This window comes from Rhinopithecus bieti, unplaced genomic scaffold (assembly GCF_001698545.2).
Source record: "Rhinopithecus bieti isolate Rb0 unplaced genomic scaffold, ASM169854v2 scaffold_36315, whole genome shotgun sequence".
Classification (NCBI taxonomy): domain Eukaryota; kingdom Metazoa; phylum Chordata; class Mammalia; order Primates; family Cercopithecidae; genus Rhinopithecus; species Rhinopithecus bieti.
In genome coordinates, this window is record NW_016815814.1 from 1,913,762 (window position 1) to 1,935,253 (window position 21,492).

General features: G+C 34.4%; 1 protein-coding gene across 1 annotated transcript in view; it reads right to left on the bottom strand.

Moving 5' to 3' along the window:
• APLF (aprataxin and PNKP like factor) overlaps window positions 1–21,492 on the bottom strand; it is a gene marked incomplete at its 5' end in the record, with an annotated part of 101,982 nt that overhangs the window by 49,814 nt on the left and 30,676 nt on the right. Inside the window, 3 exon segments of the mRNA XM_017853795.1 lie at window positions 4,452–4,584; window positions 4,898–5,045; window positions 13,875–14,047. Coding sequence (XP_017709284.1) covers window positions 4,452–4,584; window positions 4,898–5,045; window positions 13,875–14,047 — 454 coding nt within the window.

Below are 21,492 nucleotides of genomic sequence, written 5' to 3' on the forward strand. Positions count from 1 at the left end.
TGTATAAAAAACAAATAGCTTAAAATGGCTAACAACAATCTTTATATCTGGTGTGGCAAATATTCTTCTGAAATCCAAAATAGGTACAGTCAAATGATAGAAATATAAAAGAAATTAACTATTAATACAAAACAGCTTGATTTTAACTATTACCAATGGCACTTATATGAGCTATTACACTAATACTACATGAATGATAGCTCAATTATTTATATATATATATGTATCATTAAAAATACATCCATCCAATCTTACCCTCTAGAGGAACTACTCTCAAACAGCTATATTAACTATTGCATGTGTATACTTCTCAATTTTTTTCTGTGTTTAAGCAAATGTATCTACAAATACATATGCATAAACATATACAGGACTAAAAGTACAAATGTTATTATTTTTGTGGTTTACATACCTCGGATTGCAATTTCTGGGTCAAAGTGTATTGTATATTTAAAAATTTAAGAGATACAAGTGATTTTGAAAGGCTACATTAATTTATACCTCCACAAGTAATGTTCGATAATACTCCTTTCTGCCAACAGTGGATATTACCAATTGCTTAAATGTTGATAAGTTAATGAACAAAAAATGGTAACTAGTTGTTTTCAATTTACATTTTCCTACCTGATAGTAAAGTCATAACATTTACTATGTGTATTTATTATTCTGTAGTATGTCACACATAATGCCCAAAATTTCTACTGAGTTTTATCTTTTTTGTTACTAAGTAGACAATTTTCTAAAAACCTTCTTTTGTAAGTGTGGTAGATAATGTATCTCAGTATATTGTTTGGCAGGCTATTATTTGCCTCTGACTTTATTTATAGTGTCTTTTGCATAGAAGTATTTTCCTTTTACTTAGGTAAATCTATCAATTTTTCCCTTAGGATTCCAGGTTCCCTATCATCTTAAGAAAGTGTACAGGAGTAATCAAAATATTTTTCTCATACTTTCTTCAAATGCCTTGTTTTAATATTTATATTAAGACTATTAATTCAATAGAAATTTGTTTCTGAATATGGTATAAAGTAGTACTTTAACATTATTTTCTTCAAAATGGAGAGACAATTTTCTCAACGTCATTTATTGAATAATATACCCTTTCTCCATCAGTTTGAACTGGTATATGTTTATAAATTAAATGTATTTTTTAATCTGTTTCTGCATGTTTCATTCTTTTTTTTTTCTTTTTTTCTGGTCTAACTTACCTATTCCTCTGCCAGAATTATCAACTACTAAAAGTAGGCATCAGGCCCAGATCAGGAGAGTTCCATGAAGAAACATAATTTTTCAATTATTCAAATTGTCCCTGACCATATATGCAAATAATTCAGTGCTCTAACATTAAAATCTCATATAGAAGTCACACATAAAGAAAAATACAGACTAACCATAATATAGATAAGAGATGTCCTAAACCAAATATTAGCAAATTTAATCTAACAATGTATAAAAATAAAAAGTTATCAAAAGACTGAACTTATTCCAGGAACACAAGCATAGTATATTACATTAGGATATCTACCAATATCATTACTTACATTAACACATGAAAATGCAGAACTATTTCTATACCAATACATTTTTAAATAATTCAACAGTTATTCCTGAAAATAAAATGTAAAAATAAAGTGAACTATACTAAACATGATATAACTATTTATCAGAATCTAATACCAACCATATAAAATGCTAAAATATTAAGAGAATTTCTATTAAAATCATGAACAAGAACAGACCAATTTTAACCATTTTTATTTAAAGTTTATAGGGTTCAGCTAATAAGACAAGAAAGCAGTAGATAGATCAGAAGAGCCAAAATTACCCTAATTCTATAGATAATATGATTCTACAGCTAGAAAATATAAGGTTCAAAAACTACTAAAATTAAATAACTTGGCCAAGTTGCTGGAAACAAAGTAAACAGATTAACTAGCACTTTACGTAAATGTAAGTACAGTTTGAACTGTAGGCCAATTAAAATAATGTATAAATGGTCAATATTTATAATATGCATCAAATTGCCATGATGAAAATATTCACAGTACAAAATTAAATGCAAACCAAACAGTTGGGGGACTAGTTCAATCTTCATCAGCATGTGCCACTTTTTACAACTTCATGTTAGTAGCTTAGAAGATGCAGGAAGAGGAGCTGTATAGAATAGCATGATACCAGTGAAAATATAAAAGTTCCTTTTTCAATCTACCAGGAGTATCCTAACCTAAGAGTTAAGATTAGTCTTGTGGCCTGGAAGGCTGAAGGAACAGAGATAACTGGAGATCAAGAAAGAGGAGACTCTGAAAACCTTTGCCTAAATATATTTACTCCTCCATCACTAATGGACATTTAAAAAAATTCAGCCCAGGCCTAAGAAACTCATGACAACATCTAAGAGCTAGTACCTGAGACATAAAAAATAAAATAAATTAGAACTATATTGGCTGTCCACTTTCAACACTTCTATTCAACATAGCACTGGAAGTCCTAGCCAGAGCAATCAGACAAGAGAAAAAGTAAAGGGCATCCAACTCAGTAAAGAGTCAATAAGTCAAACTATCACTGAGTCAAACTGTCACTGTTTGCCGATGATATGATCATATACGTAGAAAACCCTAGAGATGCATCCAAACAGCTCCTAGAACTGACAAATGAATTCAGCAAAGTTTCAGGATATAAAACCAGTGTACACAAATCTGTAGTACTGCTATACACCAACAGTGACCAAGCTGAGAATCAAATCAAGAACTCAACCCCTTTTATAATAGCTGCAAAAAACAAACAAACAAAACAAAACAAAAACAAAAACAAAACTTAGGAATATACCTAACCAAGGATGTAAAGGACCTCTACAAGGAAAACTACAAAACACTGCTGAAAGAAATCACAGATGACACGAACAAATGGTAATATATCACATGCTTATGGATCGGTAGAATCAATACTGTGAAAATGACCATACTGCCAAAAGCAATCTACAAATTCAATGAAATTCTCACCAAAATACCACCATCATTCTTCACAGGACTAGAAAAAACAATCTCAAAATTCATGTGAAACCAAAAGACAGCCCAAAGCAAGTCTAGCCAAAGCAATACTAAGCAAAAAGAACAAATCTGGAGGCATCACATTACCCAACTTCAAACTGTACTACAAGGCTACAGCCAGCAAAATAGTATGGTACTGGTATAAAAACAGGCACATAGACCAATGGAACAGAATAGAGAACCCAGAAATAAAGCCAAATAATTACAGTCAACTGATCTTTGACACAACAAACAGAAATATAAAGTAGGGAAAGGACATCCTATTCAAATGGTGCTGGGATAATTTGCAAGTCACATGTAAAAGAATGAAACTGGATCCTCATCTCTCACCTTATACAAAAATCAACTCAATATGGATTAAAGACTTAAATTTAAGACTTGAAACTATAAAAATTCTAGAAGATAACATCAGAAAAACCCTTCCAGACACTGGCTTAGGAAAAGACTTCATGACCAAGAACCCAAAAGCGAATGCAATAAAAACATAGATAAATAGATGGGACTTAATTAAACTAAAAAGCTCTGCACAGCAAAAGAAATAATCAGCAGAGTAAACAGACAACTCACAGAGTGGGAAAAAATCTTTGCAAACTATGCATCTGACAAAGGACTAATACCCAGAATCTAAAAAAAAAAAAAAAAAAAAACAAATTAGCAAGAAAAAAACAAATAATCCTATCAAAAAGTGGGCTAAGGATATGAATAAACAATTCTCAAAAGAAGATATACAAATGGACAACAAACATAAGAAAAAATGCTCAACATCACTAATTATCAGAAAAATGTAAAGCAAAACCACAGTGCGATATCACCTTACTCCTGCAAGAATGGCCATAATTTAAAAATCAAAAACATAATAGATGTTGGTGTGGATGTGGTAAAAAGGGAACACTTTTACACTGCTGGTGGGAATGTAAACTAGTGCAACCACTATGGAAAACAGTGTGGAGATTCCTTAAACAACTAAAAGTAGATCTACCATTTGATCTAGCAATCCACTACCGGGTGTCTACCCAGAAGAAAAGAAGTCATTATATGAAAAAGACACCTGCACATACACTTTTATAACAGCACAATTTGCAAATGCAAAAACATGGAACCAGCCCAAATGCCCATCAATCAATGAGTGGATAAAGAAACTGAGATATATATGTGATATATATATCACATAATAGCACTTGTTAAATGAAAAAAAAAATAGGGTGGTATTTGATAAATGGCATAAAGTAATAGCCTATGTTTTAAATTAGACTTCATGTTCACAACTAAAAACAACTAGGCTAAGCTATACATTTACACAACCTCTATCTCCATAGAAATAGTTTATAGTTTTTCTTCAGAAAAGCTTTCAAATTCTATTTACTGTTTTCTTGAAAGTCAGCATTAGTAGAAACAAAAACCTACCTCCACTGATTGCTGGTACTGAAAGGTTTTGATCACTTAAATGTTCTGCTAACATCCAAGCTGGAAGGATTCTTTTCCTCTCGGCAAGGATTCGCTGCTGCTTACTAAAGTCTCTATTTTCACCTAGGAAAGACTAAACAGGCACCTATAGATTACTAAAAATAAACACGTCTTTAATGAATTTGCAAAATACTTGCTTTGCAGAACACTACCATTAAAATACCCATATGCAACTGTAGACTGAGTTCATCAAATTTCTTGAACAAAGAAATTATTTCTATTAAGTGTTGGATTACTGCCATATTCTCTAGAGCTTAACTTAAAATCAGCAAAAGTAGATAAATGCTAGCAATATTATCATAATAGGCCTAATTTCAGTTGTCTTTTCTGCCTTCATCATAATTTGAAGAACATGTTATAAATGGATGAGATCTCAAATTTCTCACCACACTATTTGTGGGAGTCATCTGGGTCTTGGCTATATCTGTGCTTCCTTCCAGTTGTGAGGCACCAGTAGTCTCATGAGGTAAATTAATCACGGGGGATTTTGGTGTTTCATTCAATATATTATCTTCATCAAGCATTTGACTATTTCTATAAGATAAAATAGAAACCTGTCTTTAATTTTAACACTCTTCTGCTGCCTTAGAACTATATCTAAGCTATGTCCCTTTTCTCAGACTTAGCAAAAACAAAAAAGCAGATTATAGTATATTAGAATAAAGTATATAGACTAGAATATGTTCTTTATTTCCTACCTGCTGTATTGCCATAAAATACATCAATCTTTCCAAATCATGGGCCTAGAAACCACAATTATTTTTGAGATGTGTGTCAGCCATCTTTCTTAAGGCTTAAGAGCTCTTTATTTAATATTTGTCTAGATGGCCCACAAAAATTAAGATCACCACTCAGCCTCTAGAGAGAAAATGTAAACTGCAAGGGCATCAGTTAAGCTAGTTAGACGCTTGGAGAAAAAATAAATAAAATTCTGAGTTTAAGTTGACACATAACTGCTACCGAAGTTCAGGGAAGTATTAAAGAGCTACTTATGAGATATCCCCAAACTTGTAGTATGGCTGCAAGCTAAATGTTCTGGAACAGGAACATCCATGGTCACATGTAGGACATGCCAGCAGAACCAATTACCTCATACTCCTGCAATATGCAGTAAGATCATCCAAAGTTGTTGGGTTATTATTACTTAGGTATGCATAGACATGATCCAACAAATTTGTCTTCTTGAAAATTTGAAACTACAGATGAAATACTACTCAGGAATAACAAGGAGTGAACTACTGATGTGTGCAAGAATATAGATGAATCCCAAAGGCATTTTGCTAAGTGAAAGAAGGCAGACACAAAAGGCATATTGTATTACTCCATTTATATGACATCCTGAAAGGTAAAGCTACAGGGACAGAAATCATATTAAAGGTTGCCAGGCATTAGGGGTGGAGTGAAGGGACAGACTACCAAGAGCCATGAGAGAACATCTGGGGAAATGGAAATGTTCTATATCTCACTCTAGTAGTATTTTAAATGACTATATTGTCATTTTTAGTGCACTGAATTGCACATTTAAAAGGGATGAATTCTACTGTGTGTAAATTGTCCTCATTAAATGTGAATTTTTAAAAACTAAAGACATAAGATTTTAGAAGTGTGTCTAGCTGAGAAGAGTCTAATTAACCACTTGTTTTATTTGTTCATTTCAGTATTTCTTACACAGGGAATAATCTCCTTCAAAGGCAGCCTTCAATTTCAATGGCAAGAATCAGCCAAAAGAGCAAATTTACTTAGAGTAAATTACTATGCAGCATCACATTTTTTGTTCATTCAATCAATATTTTTAAAACTTCTACTATGTGTCAGACACTGTGCCAGGTGCTGGAAACATATCTTGGAAATGTCTGATTGTCCTATCTATGAAAGTTCACTCCACTACAATACCCAGACCCATTTTTATTTTACTCATAGGTTACATATGTACTTCCAAATTATAATTTTTTTCAAGTTTTCTTAATATTTAACATGAAAAACATTAATAAACATTCAAGAGTAGTAATGATTTTTCACAATTTATAGTATTAGGAATTAAGTAACACTGTCAACTCCATTTCTAGTTTATTTTCTATTCTGGCATAAGTCTGAGATAAATTCATACACACTCTATAGTCCATATGTAACTTGTATTAATAGTTACCCACAATAAATGCAATAACAAAAAAACTCAGAACAAAATTCTATTTAACATTTCATTCAAAAAAGCACAAGCACAAATTATTCTATTACACATTTATTTAAATATCGAACACTGTCACTGTGATATATATTTTTATTTTATCTTCAAATACTTGTATGAGTAATCAACTATCACAGGATTTATAAAGCATCATTACAGAATGTTTTAAATAAAAAATTAAAACTTGGAAAGTTAAATGTAGTCTAATAAAGGTAATTGAGTTATCCTTTTTTATAATCACTTTATTGAAAAATAATCCATATAGCCATAAAATTCATCCTGTTAAAGTGTACTATCCAGTGGTTATTAGTATGTTAACAGAGTTGTGCAACCATCACCAATATCTAATTTTAGAACGTATTCATCACCTCAAAAAGAAATTCCACATGCATTAGCAGTCTCTTCCCATTGCCTCTTCCTCCTGCTCCTGGCAACCATTAATCTACTTTCTGTCTCTATAGATTTGCATTTTCTAGATATTTCATATAAATGAAATACAGTATGTGGTCTTTCATGTCTAGCTTTTTCACTTAGCATAATGTTTCAAGATTCGTCTGTGTTGTAGCATATGTAAATATTTCATTCCTCTTTATGGTCAAATAATATTCTACTGTATGACTACATAATACTTGTTTATCTCAACAGTTGCTGGACAGCGGAGTTATTTCCACTTTTTGGCTATTATGAATAATACTGCTGTGAACATCGATGCACAAGTTTTTATGTGGACACAGGTTTTCAATTCTTTTGGGTATACACATAGGAGTGGAAATGCTGAGCCACATAGTAATTCCATGTTTAAACTTTCGAGGAACTGCCAGAATATGTTCCAAAAAGGCTATACCATTTTATAATCCCACCACAATGTATAATAGTTCAGTTTCTTCACAACCTCACCAACACTTGTTATTACATTTTTGATTATAGCTTTCCTAGTGGATGTGAAGTGGTATCTCACTGCGGTTTTAATTTGCATTTCCCTGTGACTAATGATGTTGAACATTTTTTCATGTTCTATTGACCATTTGTATACCTTCTTTGGAAAAATGTCTATTCAAATCAGTTATGCATTTTAAAATTGGGTTGTTTGCCTTTGCATTGTTGAGAATTCTTTAGATATTCTGAATGTAAGTCTGCTATATGTGATTTACAAACATTTTCTCTCATTCTGTGGTTGTCTTTTCACTTTCTTAACTGGGTCCTTAGAAGCACAGAACTTTTAAGTGTAATGAAGTCCAATTTATCTACTTTTTCTTTGTTTGCTTGTGTTTCTGGTGTTATAACCATTACCTAATGCAAGGTCACAAAGATTTATACCTGTTTTTTCCTAAGAGTTTTATAGTTTTAGTACTTATATTTAGGCCTCTGATCCATTTTAAGTTAATTTTTATATAGTATGCAGCGAGAGTCTAACTTCATTCTTTTGCATGTGGATATCCAGTTGTCCCAGCATCATTTGTTGAAAAGATTATTATTTCCCCCATTTAATTGTCTTGACACCTTTGTCAAAAACCAACTGGCCCTAAATGTGGGGATTTAATTCTGGACCCTCAATTCTATTTCCTTGATTTATACGTCTTTCTTTACACCAGGACTGTCCTGATTACTGTAGATTCATAGTAGGTTTTGAAATCAAGAAGTGTGAACCCTCCAACTCTTTTCTTCTTTTCTAAGATTGTTTTGGCAATTAAGTTACTCTTAAGTCTTTCAAATATATTCCAAATTTTGTTTAAATATGTTATGCATTTTCATATCTTTAATATAAAATATGCTACTATTACAAATGAGCTGGATCTAAAAATACATTTTAAATAATCATAAATGAATTCAAAACTTGCATATTATCATACTATCATGACATTTTCCTTAACATTTTGTTGTTTCTTCAATATCAGTGATCAAAATTAGTATTTATATGGAATCTACGTACTTAGATTTTCAACAATTTGAAAAAAAAAACTAATTAAGTATAGCAAAGGATTTACTTTACTTTCCTCATAAGTGTCTTAAAATAAATAATCTCCCTAGAGTGAAAAGGTCATACTTCCTCATCAGCAATGAAATTCAGCTATGAAAACAAAATGTTATACTTATCACATTATCACTCAGTTTAATATCCTCAGATATTTCATTAATCCATTCAAAAAACCAACACTTACTAAGCACCCACTATTGGGGAGGAAGAATTAATATTAGTGCTTCTAAGTGAAATGTGCTATAATTTAATTTACTAAAATATAAAACCAACTATTTTTTTTCTTATTTGGTTTTCTCTTTGACTTCTCAAAAAAGCGTGGGTTTTGGTACTCCTGGCAGAATAATTTCACAGATACATATGTAGAGAAAAGAGTGAAAAATGAACAAACTAGAACTGACATGTATAGACTTCAATGTTCCTTCAAAATAGGTAATGAGTAGGACTAATTATACAGAATCTAAATACCATATAAAAAACATTTTAATGTGAGTAAAAGGAAAAACTAAAGAAATGACAAGCTTTTCTACGGTTGGTTTATGGTTCAGGTCCCTCTCTTAAATTCACACCGGTTGGAAGAAAAGAATTATGGCAAAGGAGTCCTAACAACTTCTACAAAGCATATAAACTTTTTTTCTATTCTTTTTTAATGTCTTAAATATTTCAACATGCAAAAATACAGAGAATATATGTAGTCTATCTACATATCTATGAATATAAATACTTGTGTATCCACCACCCCAATAGAAACATTTTCTCATACTTGCTCCAGATTAATTACAAATACAATTCAAGCCCTCTCCATGCCAGCTTCAATCTTGCTCCTTTCCCTCCCATTCCTTCTCCAAAAGTAAACATTAACCTGAATTTGATGCTTATTATTCCCATGCATGTCTTTATACTTTCATTATTTGTATGTATGCATCCATTATTTTATAGAAATTACGTATGTTTTATATGTTCATAACCTTTTTGGTTTTTTTACCTCAATATTATGGTGGGGAGATTTATCCATGTTTTAACCTGAGCTCTCTCTTAGTTCATTCTCTTTCATATAATTATAGGACTACACCAAATTCATTTAGCCTTTCTGCAGGTGTTTTCACAATTCAAATGAGTGCTATAGTAAACATTCTCATACAGCAAGGGGTAGTTGGTAAGAGCATCAACTCTGGAAACAGTTGGCTTGAGTTTGGATCCCACCTCTGCCATGTATTAAGCTGTGACCTTGGGCAAGTCTTAATCCTTCTGTGTCCCAATTTCTTCATCTGTCATATAGGGATATTAACAATACCTAGTCCTCATAGACATTATTATGGAGAATAAAAAGTTCATACATGTAAAGCTTGTACAACAGTAAGCAGTGTTTTTATGTGGTCGACCCTGCAAAACAGAGCTAGTTCAAAAAACGGGAAAATCCCAATGATATCAAGAAACGTCTAAAAGTGTATTTCAATGCTTCCTATCTAATACATATCTAATACCACTTCCCCTTGCTAGCATACAATGGACTCTCCCTCTCTGGAAATCAGGCAGCTGCCTCCCCTGGGTAGACATCTCTCATGATGATACTCAAATTCAAGATCTGCCCCCACCTTCCCTCATGGCTTCTAGTCTAATAACCAGGGTTACCTCATCATTACCTGACTACAGAAGTACTGTCCTTGCTTCAATAGGAAACTAAATACTCATTAAGAAGCTACAGGACCTAGCTACTCACAGAAACCACAAGAATGTGCCTGTAATGGTGTGATACAGTAAGAAGTGCATATTTTGGTCTTCATTTCTGGTTCCTGGCTAGAGCTCCAAAACAAATGAAAGGTGTATCTTTTGTACCTGAATGTATGTTAATGAGGTGACTTTTGGAAAGCCTCTAAAGATGAAGGGCTAGTTGTTAGGAAAACCAATCATGATTAGAGGGTAGGAACTCCCAGCCTTACCACCAGGGAGGGAAGAGGGGCTGGAGATTGACTTAATCACATTGGCCAATGATTTACTCAATCATGCCTTTGTAATGAAGCCTCCATAAAAACCCAAAAAGACAAAGTGTGTCCATGTGCTGGGACAGTGGTGTAACCCAACACTCCACTGGAACAGAAGCTTCTGTGCTGGGGACCCTTCTAGACCTCACCCTATGTATCTCTTCACCTGGCTGTTAATTCAGATCCTGTAATATAGCACTTGTAATAAATCAGTAATCTAGTAAGTAAACTGTTCCTGAGTTCTGTGAGCCCTTCTAGCAAATGACAGAACCCAAGGTTTAAATAGCCTGAGAAAAGCACAGTGCTGTGAAAGTGGGTTTATTTTCAGTTTCACCAATACGAAAAAATACAAAATTCACTAATCCCATAACCTGATACATTTAAAGTATGACACTGGCCTTAAAGACACTGGTCTTTCATGCTAAGGGAATAAGCTAATTTGAATCAATATAAATGAAATTTAAATAGACATTTAATAGTTTAAATAAGTTATCAGGCAATGACCTTACTGTGTTTCATAAGGATGCACACTTTCCTAATTTTTGAAAAAATTATGTAATTCTATTATGAAAGTTTATTGTAACAAAAAAATCACTTCTTTACATGTCTCATTTCAACAGCTAGTTTAAAATAGCATGCTTCATACATGTATAAGAGAAAAAGACATGTATTTTAATGTAGTAATCAATGGTTAATGAATTTCATTTAACTAAAAAGCAACTTCCTGACATTTTTTTCCACTTACATTTAAGCATTTTTTAGATATAATTTATATATGAAATGCAAATATCTGGGCCAGGCGCGGTGGCTCAAGCCTGTAATCCCTGCACTTTGGGAGGCCGAGACGGGCGGATCACGAGGTCAGGAGACCGAGACCATCCTGGCTAACACGGTGAAACTCCGTCTCTACTAAAAAATACAAAAAATTAGCTGGGCGAGGTGGTGGGCGCCTATAGTCCCAGCTACTCGGGAGGCTGAGGCAGGAGAATGGCGTGAACCCGGGAGGCAGAGCTTGCAGTGAGCTGAGATCCGGCCACTGCACCCCAGCCCGGCAAGACTCCGTCTCAAAAAAAAAAAAAAAAAAAAAAGAAATGCACATATCTGAAGTGTGAAATTTGATTAGTTTTGACAAATGCATACACCCACATAATCTGCACCCTTAACAAGACACAGAATATGTCCATATTTGTTTAAAAGCTGAAACAAAGCCAAACACAAAGTTCCTTTGTAGCTTCTTACTAGTCAATCCCCTTGGAAACAACCATTGATTAAATTTCTATTTAACAGATTAATTTACTTATTACAGAATTTAATATAAATGTAATCATATAATAGACACCGTTTTGTGACTTGCTTTTCTTTTTGGTAGATTCCTCAGGATTTTCTAAACACACAACCATGTCATCTGCAAATAAACACAGTTTTACTTCTTCTTTTCAAATCTGACATATTTTATCTTTGTTGTATTCCCAATCTTAGGGGGAGAACTTTCAACATTTCACTAATAGGTTTTTTGTAGGAAAAAAGTTTCCTTCTTTTCCTTGTTTTCTCAAAAATTTCAAAATCATGAAGAGGTGTTGAATTTTGTCAAAATTATTTTTGAGCATCTATTAAAATGATAGTTCTTTAGTCTGTTATGGTGAACTGCTTTGATTTTTATATGATAAACTAACCTTGTATCCCTTGGACAAGCCCCACTTGGTAATAGAGTATTATCCTTTTTACATATTGCTGGATTTGATTTGTAAATACTTTATTATGAGGAATATTGGTCCACAGTTTTGAGGGTTTTTTGTAAAATCTTATCTGATTTTAGTGTCTAAATTATAGAAGCTTCCAAAAATGAGCTGGGAAGTATATCCTCTTCTATTTTTTGAGAAAAAAGAATAACATTGGCATTATTTCTTCCTTGTAAGTTTAACAGAATTCATCAGTGAAGATCCTTACGGGAAATACCTAAATTATGAATTCAATTTTTAAAATAAATATAGAATTCATCAGATGTCTATTTTCCTGAATCCATTTTGTTTTTTAAGAAATGTACCCATTCATTTCAACTGCCAAATTCATTGGCATAAAGTTTTATATAATATTTCCTCATTATTCTTCTAAGGTCTATGGTATCAGTAATGATATCCCCTCTTCTACTGTTGATATTGATAATTTATGTTTTCTCACTTTTTTCTCGGGAGGCTTTACTACAGTTTCATCAATTTTATTAATCTTTTCACCAAACCAGCCCATAGCTTTACTGATTTGCTTTTTGTTCATTTTCCATTTCACTGACTTCTACTTCTTACTTTTTTTCTATTTTCTTTGAGATTAATTTGCTTTTTGTCTATCCTCCCAAAGTAGAAGCACAGATCACTGGTTTTATAGATGTCTTCTCTTCTAATACAGGCATTCGACTATAAACGTCCCCCTAAGGGCCAATTTAGCTGCATCTCACAAATTTTTATGCTGTTTTCAATATCACTCTGTTCAAAATGTTTTCCAATTTCCCTATGACTTCTCTTTGACCCAAGGGTAATTTAGAAATGTGTTATTTAATTTCAAAATATTTGTATATTTGTGTAGCTATTATTAATGGTTTCTGAATTAATACCATTGCTATCAGAGAACATACTCCGTATAATTCTGTCCATCTACTTCTATAAGTCTAGTTTATGCATTCTATAATTTAAAAGCTGAAATGAAGCCAAGTGATCTTCTAATGAAACTAAAAAACCTAGTGTATGAATTTTAACTGTAAGCCAGACATCAGTATATTTATTCTAATACATTTCCTCAGTTTCTCTGTTCTATATTTTCTGCTATTTTTATAAGAAAGAGGAGTTAGACAAGTGTAAGTCGGAAGTTAACACCTTAATAAAATTCAAAAAGGTAAAAAAATGAGGAAAAGGTAGTCAATTTCAAATTAACTATATTGAATACTGTTAGATGGAAAATACATTCTGAATACGACGGTAAAAGACACCACCTATGGGAGCAACTGCTATCAAGGCATAGTAAGTTTCCAAAGTCAAATGTTTTCCAGAAATAGATACACATGTGCGTGTGCACAAAACACACATACATGCACACACACACGTGAACACATACATTACACACCTACTCTATCTCCAGTTTAACGGTTTCTACTGGTTCCTACCGAAGGATTTGTGATGGCTGAGGAATTAGATTAAAAATAACATTCTTACTCTCATTTCATCAAGACTTACCTTAAGGTACATTCTATTTCCACTTCAGAGGGTATGGAGAGAACGCGGAAAATGTATTTGTCAACTAACAAAGAAAAACTGTCTCCAGGATTCAAACAGCACCATAGATTTGTCTTCAATGGTAAGAGCTGACTCTTCTCTGAAGACTGATAAAAACACAGATTTGTGTGTATCTAACAAATTAAAAAAGAATATAATTAAATGTTAAAAAGAACATAATACAATAATGTTGTAACTCAAAATTACGACAAAATACAATTAAATATGAATTCACAACTTTGGTATCAAAACAATTTAAGCATAAACTTAGACTTAAAAGTTTAATAAATCTAACTCTTATGAGTATCATAATTATTATTTATATATAAAAGAGAAAAGAAGCTATGGTATACCTCCCATTTCTCCAGGAATCAAAGAAAAAAAGCAAAGTTACCAACTAACTGGTTAAAAGAGTCTTCTATTTTGCTTAATAGAGACAACTGGACATCACAAGAAGAAACATGAAAATAATTCTTAGTATGGAAAACTGAGTCCCCAACTTCCATATCCAAAATGTACTAATTTCCTGACAATGGCTAGTTTCCTTACCATTTATTTTCTCCTACTAATTTCTTACTACAATTAAAAAATAAGAAACTACAATGCTATGGTTTGAATGTGTCCCCCAAAGTCCATTTGTTGGAAACTCCAACCCTAAGGCAACAGTGCCGACAAGTAGGACCTTTAACATGTAGGTCATAAGGGAAATGTCCTCACGAATGGATGGATTAATGACATTATCACAAGAGTGGATTCATTATCTTGGGAGCAAGTTTGCTATCTCAAGAGCGGGTCTGTCATAAATGCAAGTTTGGCCCTCTCTTGCTTACTGTCTCATGCATGCTCTCTCTCCATGTAATGCCTTCCACCACATTATGATGCAGCAAAAAGGCTCTCACCAGATGCGGCCCCGGCATTTTAGACTTTGCAGGTTCCAGAACGGTGAGCCAAATAAATGTCTGTTCATTATAAATTACCCAGCCTCGGGTATTCTGTTATTGCAGCACAAAATGAACTAAGACATATGGGAAGGAAGATTCTAATCAAATCTCTCAAACAAACAACATGGCTTTCTTTCTACCTCCTGAAAGAGGAATCATCTTATTTGTTTAAATGAAACTCCCACTATGAAGATCATCCACATTCAAATCAAAGTAGTAAAGAGATCTCAAAGTTAGAACTATTGCAATATCCACTATTTTAAATTATGTTTGCCACTATTTCCATGTTAGCAAAGATAACAAGAGTTGCTTCAAAAAACAAAAAAGACCTATTACGAGGTGCCTTAAAAATTCTAACCAGATTCAAGCTAAAATTGACCATTTCCATGAGTCAAATAGTCTTTTTGTCATCAATATCACTGGGTTTTATAATAAATAAACTTTAGGATATGACAAGGTAATCTACATAGTGCAGATCTTTGTGTTGTTGTTTTTTTTTTTAAGCACAATCTTATATAGAGCACCTATCTCTATTACCCTTCCTTCTATCTATTTCATCAGTTTAAATGAGACTTTTTCTGGAGATATCACAGCAAAGTAATTACCACCCTGGGAATGGACATATGCTGAGCAATAACAACAATAAAAAAGACACATCTCTGAAGCTAGAATGAATATAATCCACCTGGTTCTGACCATTCAATTTCATGAGAATTTGGCCATACATCATATTTCTATCCTTTAAATCTGTGTTACAAGAAAGCAGTAAAATAAAACTTGAAGATAAAGAGCAGAGGTAGAAATTTAAAACAGAGATGACACAAATTTGGTCGGCCATTATTTTATTAGTCAAACTATACACAAGATTGCATAAGAATGGAGATGCAGTGTGATTTATGCAATATTGTATTCCTAAAAAGAGTAGTGAATGTTTGATATTTAAATTCAAGTTATAATTTTAACAATGTTTAGAAATCTTTCACCATGCTAACAGCCACTCCTAATTTCTCTCTCTCAAAGCTGTCCTCTGGCTCTTAGCAGGTTAAGCTTTTGAGTGCAACAAGCACATAACAAATCCACAGGCTCTGAGCTTGTGTCTACTGCTGAACTTGGGAATCGTGCCCTGTATTCCTCATCCTTTTGGGCAAAGGCTCCCTTTCCTTGAGTATGTCATGGTCATCAGAGTCAGGAATGTTGAACTAACAGGAGAAGCAAGAGTCAAAACAGGAATCCACATAGCTCTGGTTTGAACTCTGAATATTCTTTAAGTGAGGCTTGCTTCTGATTATAGGCTAAGGCCATGTTTTTATTCATGAGCATTAAAAAAATTCAGATGAGTCTCTAAACAACGTTAAATACTGACATAGTCCCAAACTTACAAAGGCTAGAATGTTAAATACAAAGGCATAAAACTGTAAAAGTGGAAAAGGTAAAAGGCTTAAGGAAACTACATTTCTTTACAAAGGTATCACAACCCCAAAGATAACGCAATATTCTGTTTGAGTATATTTTCCTCAGTGGAAAGCACTTAATATTTAAATTATAGTTGGTTAAACATTGGTAGTCAGCAAATCCAGCCACAAAGAAAGTGAACCCATGAGTATGGTCCATGATCATCTTTTCCTTTTCCTAATACTGTTCATGCAGGAGATTCCAAAATGAAGAGTAAAAATGACATTAAAGTCTAATGTTTGATCATCTAACGTAAACCCTAAATTTGTATTACTCACTGAATAAGTTAAAAAATCAGTGTCAAACTACATATGCTCCAACTAAAATGCTACACGTACATGAAGTCCAAAAGGTAGTTTTTAAAAAGTTACAAAGTATACAAAATCTAACAATATTAATAAACAAAAAGGAAGATTACACACCAAAAAATTAGGAATGAAAACAATGACATAATTACATAAAAAATAAAAGTTTTGAAAAATAACAGAATACTGTAAATACTTCATAGCAATACATTTGTAAATATGGCCAAAATAGACAATCACCTAATAACACCAAATAGATTTTTTTAAAGTATGTTTACGTGTATGTATGTGCAGCCTGTTTGAAAGTATTTATTTATTTTTTCTTTTTTTGAGACAGAGTCTCACTCTGTTACCCAGGCTGGAGAGCAGTGGCATGATCTCTACTCACTGCAACCTCTGCCTCCAGGTTCAAGCAATTCTCGTGCCACAGCCCCCTGAGCAACTGGGACTACAGGCGCCCGCCACCACAACTGGCTAATTTTTGTATTTTTAGTAGAGATGGGGTTTCACCACCTTGGCCAGGCTGGCCTCAAACTCCTGGCCTCAAGTGATCTACCTGCCTTGGCCTCCCAAAGTGCTGGGAATACAAGCATGAGCCTCTGCACCTGGCTTGAGAGTATTTAATTATTATGGAAAGGCGATTGAATTGGACTTGTAATATTTCAAAAGTACAATCAATAATTAAAAATCTTTTCAATCCCTGCCAAAACCCCTTTTTCTGAATATTCAAACTTTTCTTCATATCACAAAAGTGTTAAGGATCCCCAACTGCTTCATGAGACAAGTTTAACTTTGATTCTAAAAGCAAACAAGGGCAGAAAAATATTGGCAAACCCAACCCTACTGTGATTAAAAGATATAACTACCTACACGAGAGACATAATGTTGGTGTGTGCCTTTTAACAAATTCATGAGATTATAAATTCAAACTTCAATAGGTTATGCTATAACTTTAGAAGTGGTGCAAAGGATGCGTTATCCCTGCAAAAAGGAACTAAAATACAAATCAATTTCCTACAGCTTTCTCTTAGAGTTATCATTAAATATTAAAGAATGATAGATGTATACCCCCCAAAAGCACCTTATTTTCAGTGTTTTTTTTTTTTTAATTTGGATAGCTTTTTTTTAACAAAATAAGTTGGAGGAAGGCTATTATTATAGGATTTTCCAGATATTTCACAAGTACACTTTTAATTTCAAGAGAAGAAAAACAATCTCAATTCAAGAACTTTGTGCAATAAAAAAAATAACAAGCACCCAAAGACGTATATTTTGAGAGTCAATAACAAAAGGCAAAAAAGAAAAACTGCAACTTATATGTAGTTATAGAGCTACTGCCTCAATCATCCAAGACCCCAAGTGAGTAAGATTTTATTAAAATGAAATAAAAGCACCGACAGCTAGGAATTTACCCTGAGGGCATAACCAATCACTGGTGATACAGTCATTTGCAAAGAACATCATCATCAGTTTGCCTTTGTAATGTCTTTTCTCTCTGCTGATACTAGGCTGTAGATTAAATTTAAATGACATATAAAAAAGCTAACATCCTCTCCTCATGAGCTAGCACCATCTCCTCATGCACCATTTCCAAGAACTGCTGGAGAGCTATAGCATTTTTTGTAGGAGACATATTAGAGGGAAAAAGGCAGAAAGTCATCCAATGTAAAAGTACAAATTAGTAATTGCCCTATTGCATTCAACTCTCCTTGTCAAAGCTATTTTTTTATTTGGTGGTAAGTTTGGATTTCCAAGTTAAAGAAAAGTAGAAAAACATTTAATCACTTAAATATAATTTGAGGTATGCAGTATACAGATGGGATCATCATAACAAAACATTTGCTATGTTCATTTATGTAATTTTACAAATATTTTTAACTAAAATTTCCCTCTTGACATTTCATTACACTTGTATAGATACCTTGCTTTAGTAGATCAAAGAATTTGTGACTGATGAGGGAACAGAGAATAAGTGATTTTTGACAAACATTAAGATAAAATGAATGAACTAGAAGTCACTTGTCCATCTCATTCTGATTTTCAAGATCTTTAAACTTCCACTAACAATTAAAATCAGTGTTAGAAATTCTCTAAATGTCTTTAAATTGCACCTTGTAGACAGTGCAGCTACAATAAGCTGCTGAATAAATATATCAATCTATTTCAAGATAATGGGCATTTTATTGAAACCATATTAATATAAACTAGGTTATTAGCTAGTCAGGTTTCTAATGTGCAACTCAAGTCTTTAGCCCATTTTTCTACTGGATTCTTTATTTTTTTCTCACTGATTAAAGGCATCTGTCATATGTTTTGGATAGCCTTCCTGATATAGCTCAGATATGTGTCACTGGCCAAATCTCATGGTGAATTGCAATCCATAATGCTGGAAGTGGGGCCTGGCAGGAGGTGCTTGGATTATAGGGGCAGATGCCTCATGGCTTGGTGCTGTCTTAAAGATAATGAGTTCTCGTGAGATCTGGTCATTTAACTAATACAGAGCGGGCACCTCCCACTCTGTATTAGTCTGTTTTCACCTAAGACTGGGTAATTTATTAAAAACAACAACCACAACAAGAGGTTTAATTGACCCACAGTTCTGTAGCATGGCTGGGGAGGCCTCAGGAAACTTTCAATCATGGTGGAAGGCAAAGGGGAAGCAGGCAAATACTATATTGCTGGAGCAGGAGAAAGAGAGAGAAGGGAGAGGTGCTACAAACGTTTAAACAACCAGATCTCGTGAGAACTCACTCACTATCGTGAGAACAGCAAGGGGGAAATCCAATGCCACCATGATCTAATCACCTCCCACCAGGCCACTCCTCCAACACTGGAGATTACAATTCGACACGAGATTTGGGCAGGAACACAAATCCAAACCATATCACCCTCCCACTCTCTCTTGCTTGCTCCTGCTTTCAACATATGATGTGCTGGTTCCCCCTTTGCCTTTTTCCATGATTGTAAGCTTCCTGAGGCCTCCCTAGAATCCGAGCAGATGCCGGCACCATGCTTCATTTCATGTAAAGTCTGCAAAACTGTGAGCCAGTTAAACCTCTTTTTATAAATTACCCAGTCTCAGTTTATAGCAATACAAGAATGGCCTAATACAGAAAATTGGGACTGGAATTGGGGCATTGCTACAAAGATACCTGAAAGTGTGGAAGTGACTTCAGAACTGCCTAACAGGCAGCAGTTAGAAGAGTTTGGAAGGCTGAGAAGACAGGAAGATGAGAGAAAGTTTGGAATTTCTAAGAGATTGGTTAAATGACCAAATGATCAGCAAATTTGTGACCAAAATGCTGATAGTGATATGGACAAGGAAGTCCAGGCTAAGGAGGTCTCAGATGGAAATGAGGAACTTATTGGGAACTAGAACAAAGGTCAAGTATGTTATGCCTTAGCAGAGACCTTGGCTGCATTTGGTTCATGTCCTAGGGATCTGTGGAAGTCTTACCTAAAGAAAGATGATTTAGGGAATCTGGTAGAGGAAACCTCTAAGCAGCAAAGTGTTCAAGAAGTGGCCTGGTTGCTTCTAACAACCTGCACTCAAATGCATAAGCAAAGAAATGACTTAAAGTTGCGACACATATTTAAATAGGAAGCAGAGTGCAAAAGCTTGATAAATTTGTAGCCTAGCCATGTGGCAGAGAAATAAAAAGCTTTTTCAGGAGAAGGATTCAAGGAGGCTGTGAAGCAACCACTTGCTAGAGATATGTGCACAACTAAAATAAAAGTCAGGCTAGGCACAGTGGCTCACACCTGTAACCCCAGTACTTTGGGAGGCCAAGGCGGGTGGATTACCTGAGGTCAGGAGTTCGAGACCAGGCTGGTTAACATGGCAAAACCTCATCTCCACTAAAACTACAAAAAAATTAGCTGGGCATGGTGGCATGTGACTGTAATCCCAGCTACTTGGGAGGCTGAGGCAGGTTGAACCTTGAACCCAGGAGGCAGAGGTTGCAGTGAGCTGAGATCATGCAACTACACTCCAGCTTGGGCGACAGAGCAATACTCCATCTCAAAAAACAAACAAACAAGTTATAATATCCAAGAAAATGGAAAAAAGGCCTCAAATGCATTTCAGAGACCTTCATGGAAGCCCCTTTTATGACAGGCCCAGAGGCCTATGAGAGAAGCATGATTTCATGGGACAGTACCAGGGCCCGGCTGCCCTGCATGTCCTTGGGACAGTTCTATCCACATTCCCACTGCTTTGGCTCTGGCCATGGCTCAAAGGACCCACATACAGCTTGAGCTGCCACTTTGGAGGATGCACGCCATAAGCCTTGACAGCTCTCACATGGTGTTAAGTCAGTGGGTGCACAGAGTACTTGAGTGGTGGATTCTTTTTTTTTTTTTTTATGAAGAAAGGAGGTTTAATTGACTCACAGTTCTGCAGGCTATACAGGAAGCATGGAGGCCTGATTTTAAGTTTCCCTCCTAGGAGGCATCAGGAAACTTACAATCACGTTGGAAGGTAAAGGAGAAGCAAGCACATTTTACCATGGTGGACCAGGAGAGAGAGAGAGCGAAGGGGGAAGTGCTATACACTTCCAAACAACCAGATCTTGGGAGAATTATATCACGAGAACAGCAAGGGGGAAGCCATCCCCCTGATTCAATCACCTCTCACCAGGCTCTTCATTCAACACATGGGGATTACAATTTGGTATGAGATTTGGGTGTGGACACAGAGCCAAATCATATCGGGGGCATAGATGAGACTGTGATTAACTCTGTATCAAGTAGGGTCCTGGTAGGACCCATACGATGCACCCAAATAGGTTCATTTGAAGACAGACTAAGAAAGAGACTACCTACAAAGGTGAAAGCAAAATTAAATACAACACCTGGAACAGCCTGAAGATATCACCACTC